General features: G+C 44.1%; 1 protein-coding gene across 1 annotated transcript; it reads left to right on the forward strand.

The window, feature by feature from the left end:
- The first annotated feature begins 9,598 nt into the window (after window positions 1–9,598).
- On the forward strand, window positions 9,599–10,282 carry LOC144259003 (claudin-34-like). Its single transcript, XM_077807162.1, has one exon. It carries the CDS (start codon window positions 9,599–9,601, stop codon window positions 10,280–10,282), a length of 684 nt encoding a protein of 227 aa, XP_077663288.1.
- Window positions 10,283–15,259: the final 4,977 nt, after the last annotated feature.

Raw genomic sequence — 15,259 nt, forward strand, 5'->3', positions numbered from 1 at the left:
TTGCTGACAAGAATACTGTGGGAGACCGTGTCAAAAGCTTTGCTAAAGTCAAGAAACAATACATCCACTGCTTTCCCTTCATCCACAGAACCAGTAATCTCATGATAAAAGGCGATTAGATTAGTCAGGCATGACCTTCCCTTGGTGAATCCATGCTGGCTGTTCCTGATCACTTTCCTTTCATGCAAGTACTTCAAGATTGATTCTTTGAGGACCTGCTCCATGATTTTTCCAGGGACTGAGGTGAGGCTGACTGGCCTGTAGTTCCCAGGATCCTCCTTCTTCCCTTTTTTAAAGATTGGCACTACATTAGCCTTTTTCCAGTCATCCGGGACTTCCCCGGTTCGCCACGAGTTTTCAAAGATAATGGCCAATGGCTCTGCAATCACAGCCGCCAATTCCTTCAGCACTCTCGGATGCAACTCGTCCGGCCCCATGGACTTGTGCACGTCCAGCTTTTCTAAATAGTCCCTAACCACCTCTATCTCCACAGAGGGCTGGCCATCTCTTCCCCATTTTGTGATGCCCAGCGTAGCAGTCTGGGAGCTGTCCTTGTTAGTGAAAACAGAGGCAAAAAAAGCATTGAGTACATTAGCTTTTTCCACATCCTCTGTCACTAGGTTGCCTCCCTCATTCAGTAAGGGTCCCACACTTTCCTTGGCTTTCTTCTTGTTGCCAACATACCTGAAGAAACCCTTCTTGTTACTCTTGACATCTCTCGCTAGCTGCAGCTCCAGGTGCGATTTGGCCCTCCTGATTTCATTCCTACATGCCCGAGCAATATTTTTATACTCTTCCCTGGTCATATGTCCAACCTTCCACTTCTTGTAAGCTTCTTTTTTATGTTTAAGATCCGCTAGGATTTCACCGTTAAGCCAAGCCGGTCGCCTGCCATATTTACTATTCTTTCGACTCATCGGGATGGTTTGTCCCTGTAACCTCAACAGGGATTCCTTGAAATACAGCCAGCTCTCCTGGACTCCTTTCCCCTTCAAGTTAGTCCCCCAGGGGATCCTGGCCATCCGTTCCCTGAGGGAGTCGAAGTCTGCTTTCCTGAAGTCCAGGGTCCGTATCCTGCTGCTTACCTTTCTTCCCTGCGTCAGGATCCTGAACTCAACCAACTCATGGTCACTGCCTCCCAGATTCCCATCCACTTTTGCTTCCCCCACTAATTCTACCTGGTTTGTGAGCAGCAGGTCAAGAAAAGCGCCCCCCCTAGTTGGCTCCTCTAGCACTTGCACCAGGAAATTGTCCCCTACGCTTTCCAAAAACTTCCTGGATTGTCTATGCACCGCAGTATTGCTCTCCCAGCAGATATCAGGAAAATTAAAGTCACCCATGAGAATCAGGGCATGCGATCTAGTAGCTTCCGTGAGCTGCCAGAAGAAAGCCTCATCTACCTCATCCCCCTGGTCCGGTGGTCTATAGCAGACTCCCACCACTACATCACTCTTGTTGCACACACTTCTAAACTTAATCCAGAGACACTCAGGTTTTTCTACAGTTTCGTACCGGAGCTCTGAGCAGTCATACTGCTCCCTTACATACAGTGCTACTCCCCCACCTTTTCTGCCCTGCCTGTCCTTCCTGAACAGTTTATAACCATCCATGACAGTACTCCAGTCATGTGAGTTATCCCACCAAGTCTCTGTGATTCCAATCACATCATAGTTCCTTGACATTACTAGGACCTCCAGTTCTCCCTGCTTGTTTCCAAGGCTTTGTGCATTCGTATATAAGCACTTGAGATAACCTGTTGATCGCCCCTCATTCCCAGTATGAGGCAGGAGCCCTCCCCTCACAGACATTTCTGCCTGTGCTTCCTCCCGGTATCCCTCTTTCCCACTTACCTCAGGGCTTTGGTCTCCTTCCCCCTGCCGGTGCAATGCTCTGGGTGGCGGGGCTGCAGAGTCCGGCCTGACCCGGTGCTCTGCGCTCCGCGCTCCGCAGTGCGTGGCTGGCTCCAGCCAGACGGCGCAGCTGCCTGTCCCGGTGCAGCCACACTGCCAGCCACTGGTGCTCTAGGCAGTACGTAAGGGGGCGGGGAATGCGGGGGGGGGGGGTTGGATAGAGGGCAGGGGAGTTCAGCGGGTGGTCAGGGGCCAGGGGTGTGGATAGGGGTCGGGATGGTCAGAGGGTGGGAAATAGGGGGGTTGAATGGGAGCAGGGGTCCCTGGGGGCAGTCACGAATGAGAGGAGGAGTTGGATGGGGCAGCAGGGGGCAGTTAGGGGTGTGGGTTCTGGGGGGGCAGTCAGGGGACAGGGAGAAGGGGTGGTTGCATGGGGCAGGGGTCCCCAGGGGGGCAGTCAGGAAGGAGAGGGGTTGGATGGGGCAGTGGGGGGCAGTTAGGGGTGGGGGTTCCGGGGGCAGTCAGGAATGAGAGGGGTTGGATGGGGTGGTGGGGGGCAGTTAGGGATGGGGGGTCTGGGGGCGGTCAGGGGACCGAGAGGGGGGGCGTGTGTGGATGGGGCAGGGGTCCCGGGGGGCCGTGAGGGAACAGGGAGGGTTAGATGGGGCAGGAGTCCCTCCCGGGGGGGCCATCAGAGGGCGAGAAGCAGGGGGGGTTGGATAGGGGGCGGGGGCTGTGCCACACCTGGCTGTTTGGGGAGGCACAGCCTTCCCTAACTGGCCCTCCATATGATTTCGGAAACCCGATGCGGCCCTCAGGTCAAAAAGTTAGTGACTTTCATGTTTCATATGATAACTTTTTTTCTAAAAAATTAATTATTTTCACACACAAGCAATATTGTTTTCTTTGGACACAGACATACGGCAGAAGAATAATTAATTATTCCGGTAGTTTAAAAAGTGCTTCTCAAGCAAACAGGCTCCCCATCAGGATTTTCAAGATCTGGGACAAAAACTCCTTCAATTTTTTACCTACTCCTCCATCTGTCCTACTTTATTATTCTTAAAGTAAACAAAAAATTCCAACTAGATGTACAGCCAGCATTTACAAATAAATCAATTATAAACCCTCCACAGGCCTCAGTTGTACAGGATTGAAACCTTAAAGATTGCTCAATTGTATAATTTTGTCCATCTAATACACTTTTAGCCCGTCTAGAATTCCTGCTCTATCCTATAACATGGGATGCTACATGAGTGTATCAAAAATTGTAGAAAAGTATTATATTCTTATTTGAAAAAAAGTATGTGGTCATGTAACTAAAGAGCGTATATACATGTACATGCCCAAGTGGGCAGAGTTAAGGTTACATATTCACTTGCCAACTTCAGACTTTTGCATATTTCACTTTGGAACCTTAAGTCATGTCCCTTGAAAGTACTGGCTGATGAGAAAAGCAGTGCAGGGCCATGGCCCTGCACCCTCTTTGCTCATTAGCTTGGTCTTGGGTCCTTCCTGAACATAGCACTGCTCCAGTAAATTATGGTGCCATAATAAAGTACTCTGTCTACTGTGTCCTGAGCTGAGAAAATCAAACTCAGTTCATTTCAGTGATGCCATCACAAGGAAGATGTTTATCTTACTGTGTTATTTTCGTATTCTTAGACGGTAATATTGTGGTGAAGATGGTTTAACTCTATTGAACAAATTTTTAATGTCCTCTAGTCTTCTTGGTTTCCTGTGGTCTGACAGATGTCCCTCCCTGCTACCTCCCTTTAATTTTCCTAATGCTTCAGCATTGTTCTGGCTCTCTTAGCCCATGGTTCCTACATTCTGATGGCTCAGGTAAGCAGATGTTGCGAAGAAAGATGTCCTGCATCATGTGACAATGTTCTAAGAACTCTCTGAGTTGTGTGTGTTATAGAATAATCAAAGCAGCCAATCAGGAACAGTGACCGTGGAAACACAATATTTCTGGGATGGTGATGAGAATGTTTAGTTTCAGTTTTAAAGCCAACAGGTTGGGTGAGTCTTTTCCATTGTTCTGAAAAGGCAGGAGCACACTGCAGGTGGGGAATTTCTGAGAGGAATTTCTTCTTCATAATGCTTATTCTTTAGGAATGACTTCTGGCTCAGCCACACATACTGCCAGGAAGAGCCCTGATCAGGTGGGAACTGTTAGACTTTTAAATGTTACTACTTTTCTTTAATCTGTAAATACCCTATTATTTTAGCATATTGCTTACTAGCAATAGGTGTTAAGTACATTTAAACCTGTAGTAGCCGGTCAATATATGAATGGGAGTCATAGAGCGTAGAATATGTCTGCGCTAGAAATGCTACAGTAGCATAGCTACAGTGCTGTAGTGTGGACACATACTACAGCGACAGAAAGGGTTCTTCCATCATTGTGTAAATCCACCTTTCCCAGAGGTCGTATCTAGGTTGACAGAAGAATTCTTCCATTGACCTAGCACTGTCTACTCTGGGGCTTAGGTGTGAATTTTTCACACCCCTGAGCCATGTAGCTAGGTTGACCTAAGTTTTAGGTGTAAGACCAGTCCTTAAATACTAATGAGATAGGGACCATAGAAATATCACAGACAGATAATAAGTCATTCTGGTTTCTACCATCTACTTATGTGATACATAAACCTATATAACTAAAAGTAGATTTGAACAAGCTGGGAGAGCAGGGTGGCTCTGCATGGTACATGGTGGCTGCACAATTGTTTGGGCTGCGATTATCCAGGGGGCTACTAAAGGGGGCATGTCACAAAAAGTTAAACTGATGGTGTAATGCAAGACTCAAGACAGATAATTAGAGTGGCAGAAGGCAAAAGCTTTCCCTAACCAAGTAAGACTGAAACTGAAAAGTCAGAGATGCTACACTGGAGTTACCTGAGGACATACCTCATTTAGATACGCTCATTCCATAAATAGTATTGCTCATAAATCTGCTTTCTAAAGAAGATCTATATTTACAAATGTATTTAAAAATTCACTTTCAAAACTAGACTGGTAAATAATAATAATAATAAAACTTGAAGCAGTAGACTAATTTGAAAGTGGACTTTTTTAATCGTTTGTTTTGCCAATTTCACAGTGTGCTATATTTATTTAATACAAAAAAGTAGGACTTTTTTCCTAGTGGTTCAAAAAATGTAATAATGATTTATAGTACAAGTAAAAGGATTATTGATGTTCTCACTAGTGTAGAAGAAATACAGGCTGTGAAGAAGAATAATTTAACTGAATAATCTCATGGTAGCGTGCAAGACACTATATGTAAATTCTCATAGCAAGATGAGAACTATTGGCCAGATTCTGCGCTCAGATTATGCACAGTGCAGCCAAGAGAGCCGTCTTGCCAAGGAACCTATTATGACTCTCTGATATTCTGCCTGGCTCCATCCTAATCCAATACAGAGTAGAGCAGCCAGAGTGCTACTCTAATTTATGCCAGTCGGGAACAATTCCCAAGAGACTCTGCCAACTGGGGATGAGCATGCTTTGGCCATGCCCCCAATCTACCTATCCCTGTCTTATCTACTGCATAGCTTTGGGAGAGGACAAGGGGAGAGAATTCCCCAAGTGTCTTTGATATTGACATTTTATGGCACTGTTTTATGTATTAAATTTGTCTTCCTTTCTATTTATTGACATACATAAATTGACAGATTGATTCTATATGAAAAATAATTGTTTGGGCTACACAAAAATTCTTACTAAACAAGTATATATTTAGATAGGTATAGATAAATAAATAGGAATATCTAACAGGATATACCAGTCTTTATTCCCAATTAGGATGTAATATCAATGTGTTATTAACAGCTGCTAATTACTGATTTTTCTTTAATGTCTTTTTGAATAACATAGATGAAATAGCTTTTATTACATTATGAAGGGATTAGCATGTACTGGTAACAAAGGGAAATTTATCAGAGTTAATATTTGTCTAAGAAACCGTTGATTAAATACACATTATTAGTATTAATGGTCTTCCTACAGGTAAAGGGTTTCCTGTCAAGTTAGAATTTATATGAAGAACTGGAGCTAGGATCTGTAAAGATCATACTGCAGAGTGTGCTAAATCTGGGTGAGATTTGAAAATAATTTTGACACCATCTTTTCCCCAGTGCTTTCTTTGGTGAGTACTGTAACAAACTGCCCAGTGTCTACAAATATTATTGCCCTCTAGTAGTTAGAATCAGCACTACTCTCCTGTATGTGTTATAGGCCTTTTACTGCTAACAGCTAATGGATCTTCTTCTTTGAGCAGAGGCAGCTATACATTCTACTTAGGTATGGGCACATCCAGTACATTGGCACTGGAGAACTTTGCCTAGAACAGGGGTCGCCAACCTTCGGCACACAGCCCATCAGGGTAATCCATTGGCGGGCTGTGAGACATTTTGTTTATGTTGACTGTCCACAGGCACAGCCCCCTGCAGCTCCCAGCGGCTGCGGTTCACCGTTTCCGGCCATCTTCTCGAAGATGCAGCCATGCCTGTAACTGTTTGTTCTTCGACATGTGATGTAGGGGACCCACCCTCCATCTCCTCTGCATTGGTGTATGTGTTCTGACATTCATGTGAAGGAACTGAAGGGGTTGGGGTGACACTGCCCTTATATGGCAAGGGGAGAGGCTAGGGCGTCAGGGCGTACGTGCCCCCATATGGGTACTGCTAGTCAAAGTACTCTAGGTCTGGTGTGCTGGGTGTGCACACACCTAAGTAGAATACAGGGCTGCATCATATCTCAAAGAATAAGAGTTACAGGTAGGTGACCATTTTTTCTCCTTTAGTTCAAGTAGTAGGCCTTATGCTCAGTCCTGCAAAATACGGAGGGCGCTTCCCATCTCAACGGGAGCGTTCAGTTAAGTATCTAGTGGAACCTTACAACAGGAAGTTATGAGTGCTTGTGGTAGTGGCATAGAGGCTATCATGAAGTTGACAAGTAGCTACCGTTTTGTTACAGGAATTTACTTTTCTGTAGAGAACAGGTAAAGAAACATGTAAGGAAGAAATGTGTTTGCTGAGACATACACTATGTTACTGTGCAAATAGAAGACGGACTGGTAGATTGTGGAAAGATTTAAAAATAAAGATCTAAAACTATTTTCACACATTAAGTAGATTAGGGAATAGCAATTAGATACTGATCACTAGGAAATATTTACTGAAGTTCAAAAATCCAAACATACCCCTTTTGTGAATCTGCTGTGTAATTTATCATTTAAATGTGAATCACTAATCAAAAACTTATAAAGCAGCCCAGCCCCAGAGAGCTGCTGCTCCAACAAATAAAATTCAGTATATTTATAACATAATATATTGTGTGAAAACCAAATACATTCATTAAAATGAGGAAAGACCAAAAGAACAAGGGCCAATTCTCATCATACAGAAAAAGCTCAGAGAAGGAGAGCTTGTAGGCATATTTTAAAAGTTGATGAGCTGACCTGGGTAAACCTGCGGGAGGTGAGGCAATTTCCACACCTCGGGGTCACCACAGTAAAAGTTCCGGTTAACAATGAACATAAGCTGTGAGAATGGAACCCTTAAATGGCAGATGGTGTCAGGGCAAAGATACTTTCCAGGATGAGAGTCACAGAGACAGCCATGAACATAGCCACATACCTCAATTAAGGGCTTAAAATCTGTAAAAACACAGAGGAGGTAAGAAATAGGATTGCACAGTGGATTGATAATAAGCTACTGTGTCTTTCATTTCACGGACACATGTTCAGATTCAACCCAAGTCAGCAGTAATTAAACTTCAGTATGGGCTGTCTGGTGATCTTGAAATAGTGGTTTATGTTCTATTCCTTGATGTCCCTATTATAAAACCCACCATTTCAGTGGGTATTAATTGGACCCTTGCTGGCACTCTGAGAAGAGAGGCCAAGCATTAAAAGATATTGAGAATTCTCATTCCTTTGTGTGGATCATCAAGCTCAGGACCAAAGTACAATGATGAGGTAGTGTGGAGTATTACTGAACTGCTGGTACCTTCTATGAACAAACATGACTTTAGTCAACAGGATTGCCAATCTGGCACCTTTCTAAGGGCTTGTCTACATTACCCGCTGGATTGACGGGCAGTGATCGATCCAGCGGGGATCAATTTATCGCGTCTAGTCTAGACGTAATAAATCGACCGCCGAGCGCTCTCCCATCGACTCCGGTACTCCACCGGAGCGAGAAGCAGAAGCGGAGTTGATGGGGGAGCGTCAGCCGTCAACTTACCACAGTGAAAACACCACTGTAAGTAGATCTAAGTTTGTCAACTTCAGCTACATCACGAACCCCGCCCTCTCCAGTGTAGACCAGGCCTGAGACACTCAATTATTTTTTTTAAAAAAATTAAGAACAGCAGAACACAGAACATATGGAACTTTCTGATATGGAATGTAATTTTGCAGCTGAAAATTGTTGCTTAATCAGAGAATGCCTATACTATGGGGGTTGCTGTAGCTGGGGTGGAAACCTCACTCACATTAGGAAGCCCCTGTTTCACTTGTTCATAACTTTCTGAAAATATATTCCTTGTTGCTGAAAACTTTCAAGGCTTGATCTAAGCCCCAAAATGATTTCTTGGAGGGTGGAAAGGAGGATATTGGAAGAAAATCAGTTTTTGAGAGGAAAAATATATATATTTTTCACAACTGCTTGTAGTAATATAGCATATATGAAAGATGACTGTGAAGCTCTCAACGCGTACCCAGGGATGGGAGTGCCCCTCACCACCATCTGCCTTTAGCATGAGGCAGTCTTGTCTGTGCATGCTGCAGATCAGCTTCCTGAATCCACCAGCCTCTGGCAGCACAAGTACTACCTTTCAGGCCTCTGCAGACCTGACTCTCTCTGTACAGGCAGTCATAGGCACACACCAAACCCCCAATCCTCAGAGCATGCCCTACACTGTCCAGCCCCTCTTACAGTGAAGGCACCCAGAATTACCAGGCCTCCTATTCCCAAAAGAACAGAACACACCAGCTTGTAAAATTCAGCTTGGAATGGTGATAGCCTGTTGTAAATGAGACAATATTCGATATACATGTCAACAGATAGGGGAGTAAACATTTCTTGTCCAGCAGAAAACCTATTTTTCATCTTTGCAGGTGAGCACTACCTTACAGACTTGAAGAACATATTTCAGCACACATACTAACTCCTTACTTAGTATTTGTACACACATTTCACAGGGATATCAATGACCAGGGTGACACCAGCTGTTGTTTGAAATCTCACATGACATTCTTTGGTGAACTAGAACATACATACCAGAATCAGGAGATTCCCATAGACTCTCTGCTTTGTCAGCTGACATTAACATATTCTTGGGTCACAATGAGAATAAATTATGTCATATGAAATACTGAGTTCAAGCAGCAATGAGGATAACATCCTGAGGAAAGAGATGAAACTTCTATTCTTTGTTCATGAAGTTCAAATACATGCCTTATCCTGCAAATGCATAAGCATAGGGTTGCATATATGAACAGCTCCATTGGTATAAATGAATAAAGTAATGGACATGTGTATGTAAAACTCATCAGTGTGAGATTTTTCCTCACTATAAGAAAATGTAATGTAATCATAATTAATAACTATATATTGTGTTTCTTTTAACATTAACAGTACAACAATAATAATAATTAATAATAATATAATTAATAATAAATATATTGGGTTTCTTTTCAGTGCTCCTGTGATTATCTTCTTGGCTAATTTGCTTGCATGAGGACTGATGAAGATCTTGAGGCAATGTTTTCTCTATTTAAAAGGATTACCCTCCAACTAGTTGGCGTTTCTTTGGGCTCTCTCGGCTGGATTTTATCCTGTATTACAACAAGGCATGCAGAGTGGAGGCTGTGGCTTGTGAATAATACCACCATCTTCTCCTCTGGTATTGCCCATGTGGGAATCTGGAAAATCTGCTTTCCCCCAAACTTAAAAATCTCCAGTGATTATGATATAGTGTGCTGTCACGAATTCAATTTCAATGAAAACTTTTTCCCTGTGGAAATGTTTCTTGCCCAGATCCTCCTGCTCATTGCTACTTTCTTGGGAGGATTAGGAATATTTTTCACTTTCTTATCACCATGGCACTTTTATATGGGAACAATGCGCAAAACTCAGGCTATCTGCTTGTTTCTAGCTGGAGGGATCTTATATATAATTGCAGGTCTCTGTGTCTTAGTTCCAGTGAGCTGGAATTTCTATTCGGTAGCAAACAATAGCAGCATCCCCTTTCCTCCTTCTTTCCACCTGCCCTCTGGCCCAGTAGCACAGAGAATTGGGATTGCTATTCCTATGGGGATCTCATCTGGCCTCATGTTGCTTATAAGTGGGCTCTTTTCCCTCTGTATCAGATCTCCTGTGACATCAATTAGGGTAAACCCTATGAACCCAAGATCTTAACTATCAGCCTAAAGAGACACAAAACATTCCAGAAAGTGTTTTCCAGAAACTCTTTGGATTTGAATCAGACAAATATAAATAAAGTTGAGGGTTAGTTCTTACAAAAATAAAGCCATGACTTCTATTAATTGTCAAATATTCCCAAGGATTTGTCAATAATATCAACAGATGTTTCACTCTACCACCGATAAATGTTGGTATCTTCTCTGTGTGTGTAAACTTCACTCACCTACTAAAGAATTTAAAAAACAGGCATTCAACTGTTCACTGTTAATGTGTTCATTTAATGGAGTTGCATAAGTAAGCCCCTGACACTGTAACACATTTTGAGACTATATCTTCTAAGAATAGAAATTCCTGGTGTGCTTGTTATCATCATCAATTTTGTATTTGTTATTTATACAATGCCATTGGCGTGAATGGTGAAGACAAACAAAATGATAGTGTGGCAAGAAAATGGTTTACAACAGTGAAAGAGCATGAAATGTGCTTAAAGTAATATTCATATATTAGCTTCACTTTGGATTGATTTTTTAAATCAAAAGTTAGGGTTTGTGGATGGTGTTTGTCCAAAGTGAAGGTTGAGTTTGCAGGTTCAATGACAGAAACTTGGCTAGCTGGTGGGTCTTTAGAATTGCTTTGAAGAGTGAGGGTGTATTGCATACTAGATAGAAGATTGCATGGGACAAGGCACAGAGCCATGTGTGAAAAAAGGAAATTAAACAAACTCTCAGGAATTGTGTGTCAACTAGAGGACTTTTATAACTAGCTTCATTAACTGTCATTGATATAAGGTAGCAGGGATTCTTATACTTACGCTTTGTCTACACCCAAACTTTCACTCATTTATTTAAAGGTGTGTTTTAAAACTGATTTAGCTAATTCAGTGCAAGTTTACATGCAGACAGGTCCATAGGTAAACGCTTCTTGCATATTACTAAAATTTTACCAAATGAAGTTGTATCGTATTGTCTGTGACAGAGGTATACCTATTGTCCTACCCTGTATACAGTAGACGTTTCTGGGCCTGACTGTCATTTACAGTAAGGCCCTTGTTAAACAGGCTGCATTGGGCCTCTTATTTACATTTGACACTTCCCTCTTGGGCAGTGTAAAGAGGCCTTAACATAAATAAGAATCAGGCTTTTCTCTTTTTAATATTATTATGGGCTGCATTAAATCTTGTTGTTATGGGTTGGGCACAACCACTGCCATTCATTCAGGATCAATGTAAAGAGGTAACTGAAGTAATAGCAGTCTCCAAACCCAAAACACAGGCACATCTCTCTTCCAAAAACAAAGGCTGCCCAGAAATCTGAACGACCCGGACGGAGGGGTTTGCTGGATACGGTTTGACTAGTGGTGTGTGTATCTGTGTCTGTAAGAGAAACAGGACCCAGAGTAGCTTACTTGAAGCAACTTTTGGGTTTCTCTTTTAAAGATTGTGTGGTTTCTCCCCCTGAGTTATGGTCAGTGAGTTTTTCTGCTTTCTCTGGGCTTTTTTTTTCTTTCTTTCTTGGACCATGCCTCGTCCCCCACACCCAGTGTAATGATGCATACACTGCCACCATGCCCAGCACGATGACATAAAGATGGAAACCCCTCCTCAATGTCCAGCATGATGATGAAAACCCCGTGCCTCCACCCACCATGATGCCACAAAGATGCAAATGCTGTCCTTATGCCCAGTGTGCTGCCTCAAATCCCTCCCCCAGGGCCAGCATAATGCTGCAAACCCTATCTCCACTCACAGCGTGATTAAAGACACAAACCGCACCCCCCAGTATGATGACACAAACCCCACCTCCATGCCCCATGTGATGACATAAAAACACAATCCCCCACGCAAACACCAAGCTTAGTGACCTAATGATGCAAACTGCACCTCCACAACCCGCATGATAACACAAATCCTGCCCCTTGCTGCTCTCTAACCCTGTCCCTGTGGTTTTGGGTGGCTTTTTTAGACTAATCATGCTTGTTTCATTGACATTTTCTGGCAATCCACAACACACAGGGGGAGAGTCTCAACCTGGACTAGCACCGTGTGTGACCCTGAGAGAAGCCTAGAAGGGCCTTATCAATCTGGTGCTAGTTAAAGAGGTTTGGGGCTGTAAGCAAAGAAACTATGTCCTGTTGTTTGGTTCCTCCTGTGTTCAGGGAAACAGAATTTTATAGATCAGAGGGGTAGGATCTGTAAAAGTGGCAAAGAGTCCTGTGGCACCTTATAGACTAACAGGTATATTGGCGCATAAGCTTTCGTGGGTAAATACCCACTTCGTTGGATACATGTGATATGCATCCGACGAAGTAGGTATTCGCCCATGAAAGCTTATGCGCCAATACACCTGTTAGTCTATAAGGTGCCACAGGACTCTTTGCAGGATTTTATATATTCTTTGTAAATAAACGTTACTGCATCAAAGAAATACCTTGCGTCTTGATCAGTGGAACTGGAGTCAGAGGCACCATGTTCCCTGGAGGGACTGTTATTGAGAAGGCACAAATGGAACAGGGAACACAGGGAGTTAGCCTGGAAGCATCTTGGACAGAGCAGTCCACAGGGTTTAATAAAGTTCCATATGTTGAACTTAACCTGCATTCAGCTTCACTCTTTGGTAGTGAAACACAGTGGCAGCGTCTGAGCTATGAGTTCTCTGCAGTGTAGCAGCAGGCAGCATGAGCCATGGAATTTGGTCTGAAGTGCCCAAGATCGCTGGATTTTGCAGACACAAACCTAGCCCAGTGAGGGACCTGGTGGAAAGAGGAGTTCCAGATATACATAGACCTGTCCATGAAGGAGGCCAACAACAGCAGGAAAGTAAAACTGTTATGCTTAATTAACTGTAGTGCTTAATTTGTAATGAAAGAGGTGCCAGGGCTCAAGCAATTAGGTGCCGGGGTTCAAGCAAATTTTTTATTTTCATAACTGATGCGGCAAGTCTGGAGGTGCCGGGGCTCTGAACTGCCAAGCCTAGAGGTGCCGGGGCTCAGCCCTGGCACAAATTAAGCAATGCTTGTTGGTAAAAAGAGGTCTGTAGCACTCTGAAGCTCACCACTGCCCCAAGCCTCACAGCAGTCCTAGGAGCCCTGGGAACTATTGCTTTCCAAAGCAGAATGAAACTGTGGAACAACACAAGTTTTTCATTAGAGACCAGTCCAGAGGGGAAGGGACAGACCCCATGTTACTGCCTTCTGCTCACTGGCTGCTACATGGAATTTTGGGGACTTGACAGGACAGGATAGTCTGCGGCATTTGGAATTATCACCTGTGGGAGCGGCTGCTCTGGGAAGAGAGTCTCACATTAGACAGATGTTAGACATGAAGCATGTAGCAGAAGCTTCAAGAGAGAGGATGGAAGCTCTAGGAGGCACAACAACCCCAGAAGTGTATGCAGTGAGACAACAACAAAGGAGAGCAGGTGCTAAGGGTTCCATACCCATAGTGAGATGCATTTACTGTGGGAGATAGCATGAGTGGGTAAAGGAGAAGCACTAGGACAGCATTTTTTTTCAAGTAAATTGAATCATTTTAGCTGTGTGGGCAAGAGCCGAAGCTCTCAGAGAGATTCAGTCAGACTTGCACAAGAGGGGGATGGCACATCAGACAGTGGTGATGACATCATGACTCTCTCATTGAGTCCGAGACCATATAATAGCATCTGTAGAGCCCTCTACAGCCTGGGTAAGCACCATAGTGGTGGTAAAGAAGCCATCAGGCAAATTATGCATCTGCATAGACCCAAAGTCTCTGAACCTGGTATTGAAAAGATGATGCTATCCACTGCCCAGAATTGATGACATTTTGCCAGAACTCTCCAAAGCCAGAATTATTATGGTCTGTGATGTGAGGAATGGGCTTTGGCAGGTAAGTCTGGATAAAGAATCCAAAATACTGACAACCTTTGCAGTACCATTTGGTCATTACAGATGCCTGCACATACCAGTGGGAATGCTGTGTAGGGGTGTTTCAGAGGAGACTCACCCAAACACAGGAAGGACTGCTTGGGGTGAAAATAACTGCAGATGATAGCCCCACTGCAGGTGAAAGGAGCAATGATACAGAAGCTGAACAAGACCATGACAGAAAACTACAAACTTTTCTATAGCAATGCAGGGACAACATAAAACCTGAAAAAGTGTGACTCAAACAACATAAGGTGACATACAGTGGACATCTGCTTGCAACGGAGGGATTAAACGCAAATCCCAACAAGATCACGCCAGTCAGAGACATGACAGACCAGTGGATGTGAACTGGGCACCGTGCTTCATAGGAATGATACATTTTCTGTCCAAGTTCTGTCTACACCTGGCTGCAGTAGTGGAATCCATACACCACAAAGCAGCACTTTGAGTGGGACTGGGCAGGTTCCCCACAGCAACCCTTTACCATGCTGAAACAAAGGAAAATGGATGCCCCGTCTTGAAGTACTACCAGTGAAGGGAGCCACTGACACTCCAGAATGATATATCAGAGAATGGATTGGGTATAGCTCTTTTGCAGAAGCGACCGGTGTCTTATGACAGCAGAACCCTGTCAGACTGAATGGGGGTAAACCCACATAGAAAAAGAGCTTCTGGCTGTGGTATTTGGAGTGGAGTGATTCCATCAGTACAGCTATGGCCACTCAGTAATAGTGCAAACCCCTAGACCAGTGGTTCTCAACTGGCGGTGCATGGCCCCCTGGCAGTCTGCGAGCCCTTTCAGGGAGGCCTCAGGGCCCCATGGCTGAAACTTGGTGCCCCAAGCCCTAGTGCACCCTGCAGGCTGAAGCTGGGAGTGGGTGTGGGGCTGAAGCTGTCGGCCTCCCACTTCTGCATCCCCCTCCCCCCCCCCCAGTGTGAAGCAAGGAATGGTGTGGGGCTGAAGCTGGCAACCCTCGATCCCAAGCTAGGAGAGGCACAGGGATGAAACCGGCGGTCCCTCCAAGCTGAGAGCCCCAGACCCGCCCTGTGCTGAAGCTGGGAGCCATG

This window comes from Eretmochelys imbricata, chromosome 1, assembly GCF_965152235.1.
Source record: "Eretmochelys imbricata isolate rEreImb1 chromosome 1, rEreImb1.hap1, whole genome shotgun sequence".
Lineage (NCBI taxonomy): Eukaryota > Metazoa > Chordata > Testudines > Cheloniidae > Eretmochelys > Eretmochelys imbricata.